At 36.8% G+C, this 23,218-nt stretch overlaps 2 protein-coding genes across 2 annotated transcripts in view; both read right to left on the bottom strand.

The window, feature by feature from the left end:
- The window catches only part of LOC126628209 (UDP-glucose flavonoid 3-O-glucosyltransferase 7-like), a 44,319-nt gene extending 31,812 nt beyond the window's left edge, over positions 1–12,507 (bottom strand). The window contains exon 1 of the mRNA XM_050297821.1: positions 12,407–12,507. The gene's annotated coding sequence lies outside the window, so the exon portion shown is untranslated. The remainder of the gene's footprint in view (positions 1–12,406) is intronic.
- On the bottom strand, positions 10,832–12,419 carry LOC126628210 (UDP-glucose flavonoid 3-O-glucosyltransferase 7-like). Its single transcript, XM_050297824.1, has one exon. The coding sequence runs from the start codon at positions 12,370–12,372 to the stop codon at positions 10,948–10,950; it is 1,425 nt and encodes a 474-aa protein (XP_050153781.1). The 5' UTR covers positions 12,373–12,419; the 3' UTR covers positions 10,832–10,947.
- Positions 12,508–23,218: the final 10,711 nt, after the last annotated feature.

Raw genomic sequence — 23,218 nt, 5'->3', positions numbered from 1 at the left:
AATAGCAGTGCCTCTTCGATTTTTGAGAAAGCAATCCTGATGGGAGTCTGGCTCTCGAGATTCGGGGAGCGGTGCCTCTTCGATTTTTAAGTAAGTAATCCTGTTGGGAGTGTTTTCTCGATGTGAGTAAAGGTTGGGCATTTTTGCCAGTCTGCCTTGCCACAAAGCACGGAGGTTGACACACATAGGGACTTTTCAGTTATCAAGCAGTGGCGTTGTTCCGTTACCCTTGTGGGTAATGGTAGGTTAGCTGGACCTTCAAAATTTATGTGTCTAAACTTTATCAGAGATCTTTGGCCAAGTTATCTGTGGTACCCGATGAGCTGATGTTACGTGTGGAGATTGTCAACAAATTTTACTCAAGAAAATCCGCTTCTCGAAATCCTGAGAGTGGTGTCTCTTCGATTTTTGAACAAACAACCATGTTGCCCTTTCTTTTATAGGGGCACCAATTGTGTGCAAGAAGTACGTTTAGAGAGTTATTGCTTGTAGGAATTTCCCTTTATTTTTGTACTTCAGAGATTTATTGGTCTTATTTTTGCTTCATCATTTCTGAAAATGTCTGGCCCATCCGCTTGTCATTTTGACTTGAACTTGGGTGAAGAGGCAGCCATGTCTCCTCAAGACAACATATAGCGCACATCCTTCTTATCCCCTACTGGTCATCTTACTATTAGGGACTCTGTGATGAAGAATGATATGACTGCTGCGGTGGTGGTCAGGAACCTTCTCACTCCCAGAGATAATAGACTATTTTCCAAACGGTCTGATGAGTTGGCTGTTAAGGATTCTCTGGCTCTTAGTGTTCAGTGTGCAAGTTCTGTGTCTAATATGGCCCAACGCCTATTTGGTCAAACCTGCCAAGTTGAATCATTGGCGACTGAAGTGATAAGTCTCAAATAGGAGATCAAATGGCTCAAGCATGAAAATAAACAATTGCACAGGCTCGCACATGACTATGTTACATACATGAAGATGAAGCTTGACCAGCTGCAGGAATCTGATGGTCATATTTTACTTGATTATCAGATGTTTGTGGGTTTGTTCCAAAGACATTTATTGCCTTCGTCTTCTGGGGCTGTACCGCGTAATGAAGCTCCAAAAGATCAACCTTTGGTGCCTCCTCCTTCTGGGATCCCAGTACTAAGGCTCCAAATGATCACCCTCTGGTGCCTCCTCTTTCTAGGGCTCTACCGACTGCTGAGACTTCTCATGAGCAACCTTTGTGAAGGCTCTCTCTTGTTTGTTTATTTTGATTCATGTATATGTGCATATTTGTAACTTATCGGAGATATCAATAAATAAGCTTTACTTCATTTCAATGTTTTGTGTTAAATACACCAAGGCCTCCTTGACTAAGTTCTTTGAATTTTTTCTTTTGTTGAAGCTTGTATGTTAAAGCTTTGTGAGTGAAACATGTAGGTTGAGGTAGTACTCCCTTAATTTCCCGAGTGAGGAAAACTTCTCGATTGGAGACTTAAAAGATTCAAGTCATTGAGTAGTCGTGAAACTTCCAAGTACCGAGGTGTAGTAGCATATGGTAGGAATCTCCCAAGTCTCCGGTCGAGGGAGTTGATGAAGAAGATGTCTTACTAATAGCCAAGTTTCCAAAGTAACAAAACTTCACCATTTTCCTTTCTCAGTGGTAGTTCAAAACTCCTCTTTCATGTACATTTGTTATGAAAATTGGTAAGCCCAAAGAAGGGGAGGCCTAGGCTTTTTTTTTCTTTTTTTTTCTTTTTTTTTGAATTTTGAATTTTGGAATTTTGGAAATTTTTTTTTTCGAATTTTCGAAAATATATAAATATATATATATATTTTTTTTGAAGCTTTGTAGATGAAGCTTTGGTGTTGAAGCTTTGTAGGTGAAGCTTTGGTGTTGAAGTTTTGTAGGTGAAGCTTTGGAGTTGAAGCTTTGAAGGTGAAGCTTTTGTGTTGAAGCTTTGTAGGTGAAGCTTTGGAGTTGAAGCTTTTGTAGGTGAAGCTTTGGAGTTGAAGCTTTGAAGGTGAAGCTTTTGTGTTGAAGCTTTGTAGGTGAAGCTTTGGAGTTGAAGCTTTTGTAGGTGAAGCTTTGGAGTTGAAGCTTTGTAGGTAAAGCTTTGATGTTGAAGCTTTGATGTTAAAGCTTTGTAGGTGAAGCTTTGAAGTTGAAGCTTTTGTGTTGAAGCTTTGTAGGTGAAGCTTTGGAGTTGAAGCTTTTGTAGGTGAAACTTTGGAGTTGAAGCTTTGTAGGTGAAATTTGATGTTGAAGCTTTGTAGGTGAAGCTTTGAAGTTGAAACTTTTGTAATAAAGCTTTGTAGTGAAGCTTTGAAGGTTGACGCTTTATAGGTGAAGCTTTGTTGACACCATAAATTGATTTTACTTCACACTATCTTGATCAAAAGTGTGTGAAGCTTTTGGCATTTGTAGTTGCCCTCCATTTGTTGAAGCTTTTGTTGGTGAATTTTTTGTGATGAAGTTTTTGTGTTGAAGCTTTGTTGGGTAACATGAATTGATTTTGCTTCACATTATCTTGATCAAGAATGTATGAAGTTTTTAGCATTTGTAGTTGCCCTCCATTTGTTGAAGCTTTGTAGGTGAAGCTTTTGTAGGTGAATCATGGACTAAGTGATGAAGCCCAAATACTGAAGCCCTATATATGGTATAACAGAAGTCCCCCACGTCTTCAGTCAAGAGAGTCTTTTGGCTGGAGACTTCAAATCCAATCCATGTGCGGGCTGAAGTGATTAAATGTCATCCAGAACTAGTGCTCGACATGAGACGGTGCTTGGTGCGAAAATTAACTTTAAAACATATAAGTAGGGATCGTTATGGACCGGGGATTATGAGGGATTGCTAATAACCTCTAAACTAACTTAAAAACATATAAACAAAGTTAAAAACACTAAACTAGATTCAAAGAGCTCAAAACAAACTCCAAAGACTCAAAACAAGCTAAAAACGCTCAAATCTTCCTAAAAACACAAACTGGGCAGATTTGGACTCTAAATACACTTTTGGACGAATTTTGGTTTTAACTTGGTTCGAAACACTTAAAAACACAAACTAAATCAGTTTCTAACTAATATGACTCAACAAGGTAAAGGGGGTTTTGGTTTTGACGAATTTGAAAACAAAACAAGTAAATTAAAGAACTAATGAAATCTGCACGAATTTGAGTAAATTGAATGGATGGAAGGCTAGCTAGGAGATTCTTCTCCACACATGACACACTTGCAAACAAAACAATTTCCAGTTGCTTTTCAATAAACTACGAATTCTCAACGCCCCAGATTAACTGTGAATTGCACTAATTAACCCTCAGATTTTCCTAATTTCATTGAATTGGATGATTGCATACAACAACCCAAAGCATTCCCCACAAGTTCCCTACATGAATTGCATAATAGAGATACAAGCAAAAATCATTAAGTTCTATGAAAATCATAAGTATTGACGAAACACTTGTAACTATGAATTGCATGAAACTTATGCCAAGAATTTACTTAACACAGTTGTGAAGAGCAACATTCACTACTTGTGAATATAAGTTTATAACGATTAGGTGAAACTTCCTTATATCCTAGCATCAGATTTATGCATGAAAATTAAGTGTGCACTCTCAACCAACACACACAAATCAGTTTTAATTCAAATGGATAAGTAAATTGAATTCACAACTTATGAATCACAACTGAAAGTAATCAAATCATATTGCAAGCATGAACATGGTTTCGAATTCCCCCTAGCTAAGGGGGTTTAGTTCCTCATACTTACAAAGCAACGATAAACAAATTTAGACATTGAAAACAAAAGAAAGAAGACACATAAACGCTCAAACGATCCAAGTTGGATAGCATGCACGTCCAAGCACTTTCTTTCCCTTCCTTTGCTACGGCACAAGGTGTTGGTGAGTGTTTGAAGGTTTGGTTATATGGAGGAATGGATGTGAAGATGAATGGATGTGTTTGGATGAAAGTTGTATTGAAATGGGGATGAATTATAAGCAAAAACTGATTGTAATGGCTACCACACACACTCCCTTTTATAGAGGAAGTGCATGGCATGGAGGGATGAATGGTGGTGTGAGCAATGATTTAAGGGTGAAAGTGAAGTAATGATGCAAAGCATGGGGGTAAAATGGAGTGGTGTTGCAGCTATGAATGCAAGTAGGGAACATGAATGATTGTGCACATGGTAGATAAAGGAAAGGGATGTGGAATGGTGCAGAAATGAGTCATAGGTGCAGGTTGATTCATGATGCACGACATGGGCAAGGAAAGTGAAGGAGTGGTCCATCAATGAGTGCATGTAGTGGAGGTAAAAATGAATGAAATCTGATGAGTGAAGGGGACAAGGGATGTGCAGCAATTGAGTGCAATGATTCAATGTAATGGTGCATGAAAACAAAAATAATGAAGGGGACAAGGGTGGTGCACGGCATGGGCAAGGAAATGTGATGGATAACACCCCTTTGCAGCTGTTCATGTGCCTTCAAACTTGATTTTCTGCACTCTTTGCCATGTGTTCCAGCTCACTTCTCATGTGTGTGTGATGTCATGTAATCATCATTTCCACATAACATCATTTCAGCTAACAATCAACATATTCCATGTCCATGCCGTGTATAAATGTTGTCTATCTGTTCTTTACATGTGTGTGTGCTGTTTTCTATCTTTATTTCCACATGTACCAGCTATTACACTTGCACACACATATGTTCTTCATTATTTCAACTAGCAATCAACATATTTTATGCCCATGTCGTGTATGAATGTTTGTAGTTGTAGGTCAACACACTTGCACACACACATGTTGATTTCTAGCCTTCTAATCTTCAAAAGCGTCCATCCTCATGTCTCCATGCTTACATTATCCAATCTTTGCCCAAAAATGCTCCAAAAAGCTCCAAATAGCACTTTCTTGCCAACTTTGTTATTTGAACCTACAAACACATGTAAATAGCTTAAAGTACTAAAATAAGTAGAATTAAACTAAGTAAATGCCAAGAAACAAGCTAACTAAGTTGCATAAATATGCTCCTATCAGTGCTTAATGTGAAGCAATACTCAGCTAGAGGTAGCACACGTTGTGAGGCTGCTTGGCTAGAGGCAATGTTCACGGTGAGGCGGTTGCTCGGCTGGAGGCGGTGCTCGTTGTGAGGCGACTCGGCTTGTGGCGTTCTTCATTGCGAGTATGCACTCGACATTAGCATGAGCTCATTATGAGTTAATTCTCAACATGATTCGGATCCGCTTGTTGCGTTTGTATATGGGTTTATGTGTCGGGTGAATCTTTTGGCTAGAAACTTCAAATTCAATCCGTGTGCGGGCCGAAGTAACTATATGTTATTCTGAACCAGCACTCGGCATGAGGCAATGCTCAACGTAAAGTAATACTCAACTAGAGGTATCACACGTTGCAAGGCTGCTTGGCTAGAGGCAATGCTCGTGGCGAGGTGGTTACTCGGCTGGAAGCGATGCTCGTTGCAGGACAGCTAGGCTCGTGGCGTTCCTCATTATGAGTATGCACTCAACGTCAGCGTGTACTCAATATGAGTTAACTCGAGTCCGCTTGTCGGGTTTGCATATTGGATCTATGTGGCGGGTCCGCGGATTGGGTCCACAGGTCAGGTCTTTGAGTCGAGGCCATCTGTAGGGTTCGTGAGTTAGGTCCACAAGTCAAGCCTTTGAGTCAGGGCCATCCGTAGAGTCCGTGAGTTGGGTCCACAAATTGGGTCTATGAGTTGGGGTTCGAGCTCAAGGGTGTCCAATCTCGTAAGTGCCCAAACTAATGGGTGTCCAAGCTCGCAGGTGTCCAAACACATAGGTGTCCAAATGAGCGAGTGTTCGAGCAAGTGGGTGTCCGGTCAGACAAGAGATTACTGTTCAGACTAAATCTTTGTCACTATAAGAATATGGCTCATCAGTCTATAAGTTGGTAGGCTTCCTTAATCAGTGACAATGTTGATCAATAAAGCTAGCTGCTCAATAATTCCTGACAATAAATGACAGTATAAGTATGAACGTATAATGAATAAATCAAATTGACATAGTTTGGCAAGGTAAAATATTGTACCATGTGCCTACTACAAATAAATAATTTATTAAATTGTGTGATAAATCACATGTTGCACAAGTGACATAATTAAAGGGCAATCACTGAATCACTAGGCAATGAATATATATTTGCACAAGTAACCGGCTATATAAATATGTGTGATGTGGGTAGTGAAATATGAGCCAGTACATGTGATAATTATGAGGTGAATACCACAAAATGAAAGGATGTGATGTCCGATTATGTCACATGGCATAGGAATAGTGATGTGCCGAAAGACTATCATCATTATAATAAAATATTTAAACACACATATCTATATTATGCAGTGTGCAGGAGCCAGTGATACATCACCACAACTTTAAATAATAAAACTGTGTGATGTGCTTTGCCACGTTGTTGATAGTGATCATGTGATAAATATCACTTAATAATAAAATAATGATAGGAATGATAATGGTATGTGATGTGATCAAACAATTAAATAATGTAAATGGCGTAGTGGATGTACAGACTTTGCCACGTTTTATGGTAGTGATCAAAGTAATGATAAACATCACAAACAATAATAATAATAAAATAGTAAAAGTAAGAATCTAAGGCAATGTGACCCGACATAATAAGCACATAAAAGTAATCATGTAACCTTATTATAATGACAATGGGGCACACAACCTATATATATTAGTGAAAGTTTTGTGAGTGCCGCACTCATGTGACAAACACAATAATAAAATATTAAATAATAAACAAGTTGGTGAATTAGAATAAGACTTAGCTTCTTCATTGGTTTTCCAAGCATTGGTTATGTGGCAGTTTTAGAGAAATGCCTCCGGCTAGTTTTCAGCGCTGGTGTCTCTAGGTTAAGTGGTGATGACAGTTCGAGTCCCCCGATTCCACTCGTGGTAGCGGTGTTTCAAGTAGACGAAGGGAATTGCTTGTCGACAACGCTGACATTGAAGTAAATGAGGCCAGAGCTTGGTACATCGACTATGATCCCCTTCACAGAAAACCAGAGGAAGAGCTCCTGGTTCTTGAACTTGTCTTGGCCTGCTCCACGACGGAGATCGGCCTCGTGCTATAATCCCGGGTGAAACCATGAGAAAGAGAGAAAATAGCGAGTTTCTGTTGTGTTTCCATCGCTGCTGCCATGACCGGGAGCTGGAGCGAAAGACATGGGTTTTGCAGTGACTATGCAAGTGTTTGGTTCTTGGGTTTCTGCAGATTCATGGTGGAGGTTGTGAGGGTTTCACGATGGTGAGATGAAAAAAGTAGAGAGAATCAACATAGCTTTTCGTGTCGTTTCCCACAGACGGTGCCAAATGTTGATGCACAAAATCGGGTCGATCTTGGACCAACGTAAATCCGACCATGAATCACACAGCAAACAAGAACACAAAGATATATCGTGGTTCACCTCAAGTTGAGGCTACGTCCACACTGGTGTTGATTCTGTTTCACTATGTAAATGAATGTTGAATATACATAGAGGCTATAGTGGCTAGACCTGACATTTTGGACCCGACCCGTTAATATTAGTGTTTAGGTGGATGCTTAAGGGGTTGGGTCGCTAACGGGTAAACCTGTTAAATAACGGATCACTTTGGGTCAACCCGTTAGCACCCGTTAGTTGAGGATGTTTTAGTAATTTCAGTAAAATCTTAACAACAAAAAATAAATTCTATGCAAAAAAATAATAATAATAATTGCTAACGAGTAAAACGGATGACCCATTAGCTTAAAAGGTTGGGTTCGAGTGACCCGTTAACTTAACGGGTCAGATTGAACACAATCCAAACCTGATAAACTCAACCCATTTACAGGTTTAATAGAGGCAGTGTTTGCTCTCTTTGCTATTCTGTTTGCTCTCTCGTTTCCCTTCTGTCTGTTTCCCTTCTCCCCCCTGAGTGAGTGTGAGGGAGCCCTTTTATAGAATAAGGGTTTCCTCCCCTCTTACATGAATCATGGGCTAGGTGATGAAGCCCAAATACTGAGGCCCAATATATGGTATAACATATGTGTTAAAAAGTTAATAACTTAAAAAATAAAAAATTTCACCAGTTACATAAAAACACGTGGTGTATCACCCATGTTCCCGTCTCAATCATAAATTTCTCGTTCCATTGCCCTTATCTAGGAATGGTGATGTGACATGAGTAGAGCGTACCGTCCTGCCATTGTCACGAATCTATTTATAGTCGTGATTGTTGTCATTGTCAACAAGGTTGAAACTTACAGGAAAAAACTTCGAATTAGGAGGGCGATCCTCCCGGTGAACTGACCATACCCCAAAATGACACGACGATTCATCTATTCCAGAGCAGTCTGGTGATTAGCCTATCCCACACTACTCGAAACCTTCATAAACTCATTGTCGGGTTCTATCATAGCCACCCTAGCTCTTTAATTTAAGCCCTTATATTTCCCTAAAAAGAAGATTACCAAGGTATTTGGTGATTAAGATCTATTAAAAGTTTGTATCTCTGGTGATTGAATTCTTAAACGACACAGCATGAAAATCGACTAATAATAAATAAATAAAACAAGCTTTAGTCCTATATTTGATAAAGTCGAATGGATATAGAATTGTACATGAGTCGACTCAAACCAAATGACACCATTATGTTTAAGTTTAACTTGCTTCTAGTACGTGCCAAGCTTGAGCGAGTGTAAAAAAAGTTCAAATTCAGTAATGAACTCAATCTGTTTCAAACTATTTATTATAATATGTTAATATGGTCTTTCTTTTAAATAAAATTTTCTTGATAGTACATTTTAATAATAGGATATAGAAAACATAAACATTGTAATAAGCTTTTTCCAAACATGCCACCTAAAGATGGAGTATGATTCTCTCCTCCTATTCTCATTCCCTTCTCTTCCCTCTTCTCACATATTGTTTTTTGTCTTATTGTCTCTATAAAAAAATCAATGTAAGATGCTGACGTGGTTAAACCGTAACGGTTCAAATATGAAAGGATGGAAGGAGAAAAAGATTAGAAGGGGAGAAAATCCTCCTCCCTTGAAGATAATCCCATAAATGTATATTTCATTTTTATCATTTTTTTATGGGTGGAATAATGGAAAGCTGTATCGTCCCTATTCCGAGCACTTAGTATCACATCATGGTCGCAACAAAAATTCTCTGGAACTTCCTTCAAGGATTTGGCCCTCCTCCTCGGGTGTTATTCTCCATACAGGCTAGTGAAAATCTTTACTTGTAAAGTTTTGTTATTGATAAGTATTCCTAACTGCTCGAACTTGCACGCTTCAAACTGGGTCTTCCCTTGCAAATCACCGCGCTTCCATTGCCAGGGTAGTACTTCGGGGTCGAGCGTCCGGCTCGGTAAAGCAGTCGGATCGTTCAACAACTAGTGGGGCCTGGTGCAGGTGATCCTCCGAGCGTTCTCACAAAATGCTCGGTCGCCACTTTGGTTTTTACCTTTACTACTGAGGCACAACATACTCTCGCCGATGTTTGATCACCTATGACAGTTCCTACCCCTATCGGAGTCGGAAACTTCATCACTAGCATCCTCTAGTTGATTGTGACAGCCATCTCCGTAAGAAATGGTCGTCTTAGTATCACATTGTAGGATGAGGGGCAATCTACAATTATAAATCTGGTCATCAGGCTTGCTCTCTTGAGGTGGCTCCCAATGGATAGAGTGACATTCATCTCATCTCCCCAATTGGGTGTATCAAACTATCTTTGAAAGCTACAAGTGGAGCCACATTCCTCCACAACAGATCCCGATTGACCCCTAGATGGTCAAACGCTGAGAGAAAAATCATGTTCGTCGATCTACCATTGTTGATGAATATATACCCCGAGTGACCTCACAATTGGCGATCTCGGTCGAGATGCCCAGAGAGTCATCATGGGGTTGCAGGACTCCAAACCCATCTTCTTCGTTGAACACAACAGGCTATCCCAATAATCTTTCCGTTTTCACTGGTCGGTCCGTAGTCCCAACAGAGTAGGAATATGACACTGCCGAACATGACACCCAGAGATAGGCCTTCCTTGCCCTGTTGGAGTCCCCTGACAAGGTCAATACTCCAGACAAGGTGTAAATCACTTTTCTCTCAACTGGGTCACGACAATCTAGTACTATAAATTCATACTACAACAATTTTTTTTAATTATCACTTAAAATAATTTATTTAGACCAAGGATAGTTTAGTAATCAATTGATTTCTATCCCAATTCATGATTGAATTTGTAAGCAACTTATATGAAATCATCATCACTATTAACCCGATTCCAGACAATTTAGTAAACAACCTTCAAAAGATTGACCAAAGAAACTGGATGATAGAGTTGGTATATATCAGTACTTGTAACTTGATAGACAAGCGTACTGAGCTTAAAAAAATGTATTTAGACTTCTATTTTCCATGGGATACAATTATTTTATTTTTTAAACAAACGATATTATCTACACTAAAGAGAGAGGGTGGGCTTAACCTCACAATGCCATGGGATACAATAATTTAGTCTATCAAATTTGACAAAAGTGATCTTAGAAATTTTGTACTCTAAATCTTTTTACATCAATGAATTTTTTTTAAATTTCTTCCACCCTACTTTGGGACGGGAAAGGCTGGTGGAGCTTATAAAAACATAGTATTTACTTTCAGTCTTGAAGAAATGATTCATTTGGATCATTTTTTGCTTTGATTTTTTAGGAGAAAACATACTTTGACTTATGGAATTAATCCACCATGTTATGAATCTATGATAATATTCTTTGAATTTGATTTCCCTACCACAATATCGTTTGTATAAAAAAAAAATGTACTCTTTTTCTTTCATTTTCTATTAATTCGAAGTTTTCCGCATAGATGCCAAAAAAAAAACACATACAAACACAAAAAGTGATGGAATTTTGGCAGAAAGTAGTTCATGCCCCAAGGGACCCCAATTCCTGAATTAGAGAAGTTAAATCTGAGAAAGATGAACCACCTTCTTCAACAGCCCTCGTTGCCATTTCTCTAAGTACCCTGGCTCTGCCCATCATTCCCTCTGCTTCTTCACTCACCATCACTTGATTTACAGCCTTTTCTACGGTTTCCTTCTTCACACTGTCTTCCTTCACATCTAGAACTGTACCCCATTGTTTAACACCAACAGCAACCCCGGTTTTCAGTACCTCAGTCACCAACTTCTCATTGTAAAACTGCTCAGCCGACACGGGCCATGTGATCATTGGCACCCCAGCAGACACTCCTTCAAGGATAGAGTTCCACCCACAATGAGTCACGAAGGCTCCGATTGCTTGGTGCTCAAGAATCGGCACTTGCGGAGCCCAACCTCTTATAATTAGTCCTTTACCTTCCATTCTCTTCTCAAACCCTTCGGGGAGCCACTCTTCTTTATCATTCTTTTCTCTCTTCACAACCCAAATGAACTCCTGCCCAGAAGCCTCAAGCCCCGCTGCAATTTCTAGGAGCTGAGAGTCAATGAAATTGGTTGTACTTCCGAAACATATGTAAACAACTGAATTGGGTTTCTTAGAATTAAGCCAATTCAAGCACTCGTGCTGATCAAGGGAGGCTTCGTCATCTGCTGCCTTATTGACTGACGAAAGGGGGCCTATATGCCATGCCTTCCTCCCAAACACTGTCCTGTAATGGTCTGCAAAAGCCGGTTCAAGTTCATAAAAGCTGTTAACAATGAACCCATAGCTCTTTTCCTCGCTCTCCCTCGCCTCTTTAAACAACTTGGTGAATTCAGAACTTTGCTGGGGAAAAGTCGGCACTTGGCTTCTTGTCAGCTTGATCTCAACTGGAAAATTAGGAATAGTAAAAACTTCTGAATCAGAAGACAGCTTCGCGTGAGGCTCGTACAACGCCACACTAAGAGAAGCACACAAAGCGAAAAAACCGATGCCATGAAACATGATCCTTGGAATACCAAACTTGGCAGCAACATCTGTTGCCCAAGGAAAGAAAACGTCTGCAACAAGGCAATGAGGGCGGTGTTCGTCTAAAATCTGCTCAATTTGTGGTTGAAGAAGGAAGGTGGCTTTGATGAACTTTTCCTTCATCTCACGGGTGGTAGCTAGGTTAGAATTTTCACATCCTTGAGGCAACCCTACTTCCTCAGTTGGGAACTTGATGACAAGAATGTCAACATCAAATCCCAATTTCTTGCTGCTTTGGATTGCCTTGGAAAAGAGAGGTGCATTGAGAGGGGTGGTTATTAAGGTGGATTTTACACCACGAGAAGCAAATAGTCTGGCCATGTTTATAAGGGGTATGAAGTGGCCTTGAATCATATATGGGAAGAAGAAAATGTGAAGCTGCATATGGGATTTAGTTTCCATGGGGACTTGACAGAATGCACAAAGCAGCTCCAACAATGGATGGTGATGAAGAGAGTTGATACTAAACAAGGAGGTGAAAGATTCAATATATTACATTGAGACTTGGGATTTAAGGATTTGTTTATTTAAAAAAAAAAAAATCATGTTCGCTGGCAAGTTGCAAGACTAAAATGGCTTTGATGTTTTGAACCATATGGTGTTTGTTATGTCATTGCATACGTACATCATTTTGGTCGCATTAGAGTTTGAATTTTATACCAAGGTATTCGGTGATTAAGTATATTAAGGTTTGTATCTCTGGTGATTGAATTCTTAAACATGAAAATCGACTAATAATAAAGAAATAAAACAAGCCTTAGTGCTATATTTATAAAGGAAAACTAATGAAAAATAGTTTAAAAACTTTGAGTTTTAATGATAAGGACAAAATAAAGGGTAAAATGAATAGTATCAGGTTTGACTTTTTAGTGTAACAATGTGGTTTTTTGTTAAAGTGAACAGTACTGTGAGCTTTTCGTTAAAACTCCCTATTTATAAAGACGAATGGATAGAATTGTAAATGAGTTGACTCAAACCGAATAACACCACTCTGTTAAGCTTAGCTTGCTTTTTGTACGTGCCAAACTTGAGCAGGTTTAAAAAATTTCAAATTCAATAATGAACTCAAGCTGTTTAGAACTATTTATTATAATATGTTGATAACTTTTTTTTTTTCCAAACATGCCATTTAAGATAGTCACATAAATGTCTATTTCATTTTTCATGGGTGGACTAATGGAAGCATGTGCCTGTGTCATTACGTTTATTGTTTTTCTAGAAAGAAATCAAATTGAAACAGTCAATTTATAGTGCCTGTGTCATTACGTTTATTGTATTTTATAGCAAGTATTTTTAGTAGTTTAAAAAATTAAAATCATCAAAATAATTTTTTTCTTAACGTGTCGAAACGTGTTACTCGTGTGTCATCTTCATGTAAACTTGTTAAGAATCTATTATTAACAGATTTTTATCGTATAACCCGATTAGTTATCGTGTTGATCCGAAACTTATTATTCTTATATCGTTTACGTATCGTGTTAATTGGTCATATAAGAAATTGTCAACTCAGTGTACGGAATACTCTTCAATAACATGGGGAGTCTTGTTGGATCCTTACATGTTGAGCCTTGTTGGGCTAAATCCGCTAGCCCATCTGGACTTGTTGAGAAAAATTAGGCTTTGATGAGCCTGCTGACCCCACCAACCCATTTTCATGTTTTGGGTGAATCCATCACATGAGGTGCAGAGAGCACGTTGGCTCCGCAGGGGTGTCACTGTCACCTATGTTGTGCGTGACAGGGTAATATTCCTCCTTAGCACGTTTACTGCTTAGCCCACAAGGGTCTAACAAAGTATCAATAAAAATCTTAAAACTATCTCTAACTCTTGAGGATAAAACTTAAAAAGTTAAGTCATAAAATTTTAAGTTATAACCCAGAAACTGTTTTTTTTCCTCAAATGATTATGGTTTAAAATTTTAGCCCGAGATATTTTTTTTTAGCATATAGCCCGAGATTTTTTAATAATAATTATAACCTAATTTTTTTTTAGGTAACTTTTTTGAAAATAGAATTTATGTGGATTATCCTAATTTTTTATGAACGTTTTAATCTAAAAATATTTAAATTCCGATAAGTAATTAAAAATCATACAAATACATAAGTATTTATAAAGTTTTAAGTGAAATTTGATCAAAATAATTTTTTTTTAAATTACTTTAGATGTTAGATTTAATTTTGGGCCATCAAAATTTTTTTTTTCTTTCCCGTTATATTTGATCTTATTTGATCACAGCTATTGAATTATAAGTAAAAACAAAAAAAAGTTTGAAATATGACAGTTTGGTGGATCCACGATTATTTAAAGCCGGAATCTAGCCCAAGATATATTTTCTTCCTAGAGTTTATTTTAGCCTAATGATTGGAGATGGTTTGAGGGGATTTTAAAACTTATATTTTAAGTTTTATCCCATAAATTGTAGATGATCTAAAAACAACTTCATCCATTTAGTCTGCTTCAATACACGTAGCGCCCCTCTTATAACCGATAAATTTTGATCAACACAAATAAAATTTCCATAAAAATAAAAGAAAAGCGTGTGTGCCAAGGGGCTGCAAAATCGTGAGTCCCACAACCGTAATTTGTTCATCTTTCAAAAAACATTACCTCACTCGACATATAGTGAGTGAATTTAACAACCGATTCATGCGGTCTTGGTAAGTATCGCATATGGTCTTTCCCATCATCATTGGACTTTTACTTGCTTGCTTGTCTAGTTTGACAGCACCCATTCCGAGCCGCAACAATTCTCTGAAACTTCCTTTAAGGATTTGTCCCTCCTCCTCGGGTGTTATTCTCCATGGACCGACTAGTGAGAATCCTTACTTGTAGAATTTTGTTGTTGATAAGTGCTACTGGCCACTCGGACTTGCACTCTACAAACTGGGTCTTCTCTTGCAAATCACCGCTCTTCCTACTTCCGGGGTGACCGTCGCACTCGGTAGAGCGATCGGATCGTCAAAAAATTGCAGGGTATAGCGCAAATGAATACTTGTAAAGTTAAACATGAGATGTTACATCTACTAAATATAAAACAGTTATTCAAGGAAACTCCCTCTCTCTATATATAATCATAAAACAAAAAACCCACTCACTGTTATGTTGCAGGATTGTAGCCACCCTCCCTAGCTCGCCCGCGGTACTCCTCTGGATTGTTCTCCTACATGAAAATTTACTAAATTGATATGAATAATCATGTTTTAATTTGATGTTCTCAGTTAGTATTCGTAATTTTATTTTTCAAATTGATTTTTTAGAATAATGTGTATATATATTTTTATCCAAGTGGCACAAATATTGTGAGGCCCAAGATGTCCACATCGATAGATAAAGGAAGAAATTGAAAACATTGTATGAATTTGAAATTTGACGAAAATTTGAGAGTATAAAATGTAATTTATTCGTAGATTAGTGATATAATTTGGGATCATAAGGAAGAGGAATAATATAAGATGAATTTTTTTTTTAACAAATGATATTTTCTACATTAAAAATGAGAAACCGGCTCAAACTGACAATCGATTAGCAATAATATGATTCAACCTCAACCTTAACGTTATCATGAAGAATGGCCCCACACGCCCATCCGAATCAAGGGGAAGTGCCGCAGCTGAGGCAGGGGTAGTGGGGCAACTGGGTCATCTTATGATCTTATCTGTGACCGACAAGAGATTTGTTAATATGATCGGCACACAAGATGATATACCACGTATCATTATACAAGTAATGAGATATGTGTGGTAAAAATTTAATAACTTAAAAAATAAAATTTCTCAACACTTACATAAAAACACGTAATGTACTACTAATATATCGTCATAATAAAAAATTTCTCGTGACCGTCCGAGCCTTTTTTCCCCACTTGGTATCCAACAGGGTACGTCCGCCACGTTTGAACCGCGTGGCATCTAATCACAGCTGTCGAAATCACCGTGTTTGACCTTCTGATACCAAAGTTGTAGTCACTATCCATTGGACCCAGTCAGGTCAGGTGGTGGGATCAGATCAGCCCACACTTCCAAGATTGATTAACATTAACGCTAACACGAGCATTAGGATTAGTTTATTCATTGGTGCTGATGGAGAAAGTTGAGAAGCAGCTGCGCTATTTCTAAACCGTGGCCGAGAAAGTGACTTTTGTATTTCACTGGAATCTCCTTTTCAGAAATAAAAATAAAACTTTAACAGAAAAATTTTGGTACTGTTTATTTTAACAAAAAATTATATTTTTACATTAAAAAATCAATCATGGTACTATTTATTTTATCTTTTATTTTGTTCTTATCGTTAAAACTCAAAATTTTTAAATCATTTTTATTAGTTTTTCTAAATAAAAATATAAATTGGCTTAAGGACCCCATTTGTAACGTGGAAACTTTGCTTAAAAATGGAATACAAATATTAAAGAGCTTATCCCATTCGGGGATGTGAACTTTCCACGAAATAATAATCAATTTAGGCATGTCTACTACGCATCGAGATGAGAATGAATGCGTACGAGCTAAACATGTCTTTTCTGATTATTTCATATTGTCGTTTTGTAGGTATGTCATACCCAAAAGCAATAGGACTCAAGGATGGAGCTACCATGGGTCTGGAGGGGACGGATGCCCTCATTGAGATTTTTCTGATTCAGCTCAAACTGATATGGTTTTGCATCAGCAGCGCCCCCATTGAGATTTTTCTGATTCTGCTCAAACCGTTTTGGTTGTTGAGTTTTAAGTGTTTGTTTGTATATATCTTTTCATAGAGAAACAACACAAGAATACAAGATGTATAGGGCGATGTGTGATCAACACACTTATCACCCTTGAATCACTCCTACACGGCAGCTCCATAAAACAGGGAGCAGAAAGAAGGTAAGGCAAAAAACTTCTAACCACCCTAGAAGTATGGGAAAGAAGATCTAACTAGAAGTAAGGTGACAACTACACCCTAATCATCAACCTAACCAACAGCTCCAGATACCCACTCTTGATTGTTATTAGACGATATGGGGTGATTGATGCTGCATATGGAATACCTATTATTCACTTTCAATACTGGTTCTGCAGCAATAGAGCTGGGTAAAAAAAAATAAAAATTAAAAAGTAAATGAAACGACGTCATTTCGTATGTGTTTAAAAAAAAAAAAGGATGTATAGTGGGGGACCGCTTGTCCCCACGGTCCACCCCCATTCCATCCCCGTTTCATTTTTATTTGCCTTTGCCAATCAAAGAGCAGCGTGGTGCTGCTTTGCCCCCAAATTCCCAACAACTTGAAACAGAACGGAACAGGAGCAAATGTGATGTTCCCAGCCAGTGCAGTGCAACCACACCAGCAGCCAGCCACTCTTTTGCTGACATACATATATTTAGGTAAATTTTTTAATTCCTACATCTATAATCCCTATCCTAACCTTAATTTATTATTTAAGACGAATTTTTGTTTAATTGGTATAGAAGTATAGAATCATATGGTAATGCACTAATATGGTTATTGGTTATTGATTATTGATATGAATTCTATGATTATTGATGAATGAAATTATGAAATTACGAATTCTATGAATATGGGTATACATTTATTCATATGATTAGTTGAGTCAAATGTTTATTTGTTGAATAATTTGTATGCTTATTGGTATTGGTTAATTGAATTGTTGGTTGGATTGGTTATTAGGCATTTTAGTATAGTGTTTAGTAAATTCATGAGCTTTTTAATTATGACTTTGTTGTTTGATGATGCCCTCATTCACACAAATCTCTGGCTTCGTCCCTGATAAGACTCGTCCACTTTTGTTTTTCTTTGATCATTTAAAAACATGAATAAGAATGTTACTTAGTTCACTACGGTTTAGTAGTATTTCTCTTTATTTGCAAGTGAGAGGTCTTAGGTTCGATTCTTACCGGATATTCCTCAATGTTCCGACTATTCACGGAACGTGAGAAGCAGATGAATATGCATATTCATCTGCTTCTTGGGAATCCTACAAGATTCATTCATTCTTTTTCTCTGACATATGGTCATCAGTTTATCTAGATTCGAATCCTATTGAAAAGTTCATTAGAGATCATACATTGTTGAAGAAAGAACAAGATGTTTATGATTTATTTCGTACCTTTCGTTCAATGATAAAATGGGTCAGATTTTACATGATCAAACCTATAAGACTTAAGGAATGATAGAAGGGAATAAAAAAAAGAAAGAGAAAATAATAAATAAAAAAATGAAGTAAATAAAAATGAAGTAGAAGAGCCCATATTTCAAGTTAATGAAAACGTGATTGAAAAGAGGAATCATTCTAGTAGTATTGGCCATTTGTCCTACTTTCCTCCACATTTTATCAAGTGGTCATGCTAGAGACATATACAACCATAAATAATTATAAGATGATATCTTTCCAAATGGGATAAGAGAATTCCTACCATCTATTGTTTTTTGTTTTAATTAAAGAAATAATTGGAAAATAAAACAACAAGTACAAAATGAGTAATAAACCCCAGTAGAGACTGGTACAATTCAATTCAACACTTTGTTCGTTTAGGTTTGATTGTGTCATAGCTTTATGTTTCAGATTAGGTTTATCGTTGGATGAACTGCATTGCTGATACTGACCCTAAAAAAGGTGAATTTGAACCACATTGTTGTAGAATTGTGAGGCTTTGCCCACTCTCCTACTCCCAAGTGTAGATAATATTGTTTCATAAATAAAAGAAAGAAAAAAGAATGACACACATTTCTTGTTGATTAATTTCTCTTAAGTAAACATGTCTTAATAGCCAACACTTCCATGAGAGTTCTTATTCCGTACTTGGAAAAACGTTTAATGCCTTGCCTTTTGACTTACTTAATGCATTTAATACAAGTAGAGACTGGTACAATTTAATTCAACACTTTGTTCGTTCGGGTTTGATTTTGTCATAGCTTTATTTTTCGGATTAGGTTTATCGTTTGATGAATTGCATTGCTGATATTGACTCTAAGAAAAGTAAATTTGAACTGCATTATTGTAGCATTGTGAGGTTTAGCCCAATCCTCTACCCCCTTAGTGTAAATAATATTCTTTCACAAATAAAAGAAAAAAAAATATCTTAAATAAACATATCTTGATGCAACATATCTTGATGCAACATATCTTAAGAATGACACACATTTCTTGTTGATTCATTTCTCTTAAATAAACATATCTTAATAGACTTTCGTGAGAGTTCTTATACCGTACTTGGAAAAACGTTTAATGCCCTGCCTTTTGACTGATTTAATGCATTTAATACAAGAGCCTTGCTGGAAAACTATACAAACGTAGATTCCCGTTAGGGAATGTTTGGTACATGAAAAATAATTCAGGAAAAATAATTTTTCTTGTCTGTAACTGAAGGATTGGAAATACATTTTTTTTTTTACCATGCTTGGTAAAGATAAGAAAGTAACTAATAACTATATAAAAGAGCGACAAATTTGTATTTTTATTTTTTGATATAGATAAATTTGGGAAAGAAAATTTGAATATAAAGATTTGAGCATAATTAATTATTCATTAATGAGGATATTATTGGATTGTAATTGTAAAAAAATAGGCAATAATTGATGGGTGTGTTTTTTTATCACCACTCTCGAGTGATGGTAATGATCACCATCTTATTTATCACCGCTGAATAAGTTTAAATTTTGAAATTTGTGTCTACTCACTACACATATCTTAAAATTTAAGTTCATCTACTATGATAAATATATGGTGAGCAAGAAAAAAAATGAGGAAATGCAAACCCTTCATCCCTCGTGGGTTTGGTTTCCCCACAACATTAATTACATAATTTTTCTCACGGCAAATTTATCAAAAATGGGAAAGATAGTAATTTTCATTCCCAATCTTCATTTCCCGCATACCAAATGTAGCCACAGTGGTTGAAGGTCAGAGATATAAAAAACGGAGCAGCGGATTTTGTGGCGTCGCATGTGGGTGCGAAGATGTGCGACTTAGTTTGGGTTGAACGACCCCATCTTTGTTTGTTTGTATCTTAAACAAGGATGACCTCCCGTGTCCTCCAAACTAGAACTTTGTTTTGATGGGATTAAGGTGACTTGGGGTAGTATTCTGGGTCTTTGTTTCTACCTTTTTCTCATTATGCCTCGTGGTTGTTGGTCTGTGATGACCTTCTGTAACTCTATTGGCTTTGACCCTGATAATGATATTTTCCAGCTTCTCATAAAAAAAAAACAAAAAAAACATAGCCACAGTGTAAATCAAGGGGGAATGAAAAAAAATGGTATTGCCATGGCCTCATATTTCAACATTTCCAATATATTGAAAAAATAAGTGAATTTTTTGAATTTTCTAATATGTATTTTATGCATTCTTGAAGGAATTTATCTATGTTTTATTGCGATCTCTAGGTCTCAAAAAGCACACAGAATGATAGTGTACATATAAGAGCGATTTTCTTTATAACAATAATACGTGAACACATAAATTAATCACATTATTGATAAACTCTTTAAAGGAAGTATATCCTATTCTTATTACGAGACTGTCATATGCTAGTGCGTGAACAATGTGTGGTTAACTAAATCCACCTTGCCACACTTACCCGCGAATTCGATACAACAACGTGGTTGGAGTCGGAAGTAAGGGGAGGCTCCGAGACTTGAGCTGAGGACCACGAATCATGAACGTGACTTGAACTACGAACTTGAGATTGAAAACAAAAAACTCACTATCGAAAATGCTTAGTGTTATCAAATTGGATCTTTATTCTCTTATCATTTTTTGACCGATATTGTCTCGAACTTGATACGAAGTAAAATATAAGCTAAAATCTTAACGCAACATTGGAAAGTTGGTGAAACCGACAAAGATTTAACAAGCACCGCTGCGTATTAGTTTGGCCTCATACTGGTACACGTATACGAGTTGAGTCGCGACACGTGGGAACACACGTGTACGCCGGACAATGACCGAGAGCGACTTCTTTGTTTAAGAGAAAACGAACGGGTCAGATAGGGCGGCTTGGCCATAATAGGAGCTGGACGCGGGAAATTGGCCAGTGGAGCTTTCTATATTTCCCCATTTCCCATTTTACCCTTCCACTTGCATTCTTCTAGTTCTAGGATCCCGTTCATTTTAATTTTTTTAAATAATTAAAATTTGGGTCCTCTTTTACCCATGCAACATAACAACATGCACCAACAAAAATAATATATTATTTGCTTCTTTCTTGTGAGTGGATGACAGAAAATATACCTCACACCAACCAAATCGATATACTATTCGTAATTCTTGTGAAATTTTTGTGTGAAGGTGACCTTGGACGGAGCTAGAATCAATTTTTAATCGGACAATTTTAAATGATAAAATTAATTTGAAAATTCGATATAGTGTAATTAATTTATTGTTCAATTACATGATTTTGGGTAACTGGTGTTTAGAACATTAAAATTGTTAACCATTAGCTAATGAAAAGAGTTACATGACTAAAAAGAGTGAGAGGGTAAAAAAAGTATAGAACGTGAGGAGTAATTTAAATTTTTAGTTAGATCAAATTTTCATCACAAAAAAAGTTGAGTGGGCCTGCAGCGGCCCCCAATGACCATATGCTGCCTCCGTCCTTGACGGTCACCTTGCTACATAATTTTGTTAGTTTACATGTTATAAAGAAACGATGAAGTTAATATTTTACATGATAAGATTTGTGTTGAAAAGCATTTCTAATTTTTGTGTTCATTTTGAGTTTTTTTTTTTTGCCATATTGACGCCTTATTCATCAGGCAATAGCATAATCTTATTTTCTACCATTCGAAAACAAATGACGTCCCTTGCGGAAGCTAGAAGTTGTACATGCTCGCCTCTAGGCTCCCTCATTGCCTGGAGGTGGTAAGGAGCATGACAACATGTACCTCTCAATTTGAGCTTATTTTCGTGACGGTTTTTTGTGAGAACAACTGTTTTAAAGAGTGAAGAGAAAGAAAAGGAACATGAGCTACTTTAATTTTACGAAAATTTGCACAGTAAAGAGGTTAGTGGCCCTGAATTGGCAAGGCATCCCAGACCATGAGAGGCAGCTTTTGTCCAAATGGAGGACAATTTAAAGGCAAAGGAAGCAAAATGCTTTTGAAGCATTCTTTTTATATAATGGCTTTTATGGCAAATCATGAGAATCACTATATTTGTATAAGATACGGGTTTATATCATCAAAATGACAAGAAGTTTTTTGCATGCGGGGATGAATCTAAATTTTTAATTTTTCTTCCTTAATATTTGTACCATCGACATCGAGTGGTTCATAAAATTATTAAATAATTTTATACATAAGATATAATATATTTTTGTAAAGCTTACATAAAACTCGTAACGCAAAAGAAATTAAAATCCGCAACCAATAGAGGCAATTGGACGGCGGCATGCTGCTAATATGCTGCATGTGGGTAAAACGGCGGTCCCACCGAACCTTAAAATAAGCTTTGTCAGGTTTGACCTTTTCTCTATAATGACGATTACCACGTCAGAACCAAATCTAGAACAATGAATCCGGATTCTAGTCGGATCCTCTATGTGAGGATTATGAGAATTCATCAATTATGTCTGTTCATCGTATATTGTGCGGTCAGAAATTATTTTAAATATTTTTATTTAAAATTAAACACAAACAGTATTGATAAAAACTGATATAACAGAGACGATTCACAAATCTTCATGATCCTCACCAAAAGGATCCGGAGAGGATCATGTTGGTAGAATAACTAATCCAATACCAAACAAACATTAGGTGCAAGAGTATACAAAGAGTTTTACTTTTGAATCTTTTTAGCATTTTTTGGTATTCCTATTCACTCAAAGCAATAGGTCTTAACTCGATTTTTGTCAAAAGCGAGTTCCAACAAAATTATTAGGATGATGTTGTTGACACACCCAACTTCACATCTCACACACTTTCATTAATTTTATAGTGTTGAATCGAATGAATTGAACAAAATTAATAAACAAAAAATAATAAGAGTATGAGATATTAAAAAAAGTGTATTGATATCACTACTCAATTAGTGAGAAAAGTCTTTTGTGAAATTTAGCGCATTTTCCGTACTTTATTATTGATGGTATCGTATATATTAAAAAATAAAAAAATTAAGAAAAATCAATTATTCCTTTTCTCACTTTAATTTGTTTAAGCAAAAAGGTAATAATCAAAGAAAAGCACGAAGGGCATTTCGGTAAAAGTGAATGGCAAAATTGTTTTATACGCGTCTCTCTGAGGCCCCATATTTCCCCC

Source organism: Malus sylvestris, chromosome 7, assembly GCF_916048215.2.
Source record: "Malus sylvestris chromosome 7, drMalSylv7.2, whole genome shotgun sequence".
In the NCBI taxonomy this organism is placed as follows: domain Eukaryota; kingdom Viridiplantae; phylum Streptophyta; class Magnoliopsida; order Rosales; family Rosaceae; genus Malus; species Malus sylvestris.
The sequence above is the reverse complement of the archived record's forward strand: the minus strand, read 5'-3'. Positions and strand labels throughout refer to the sequence as shown.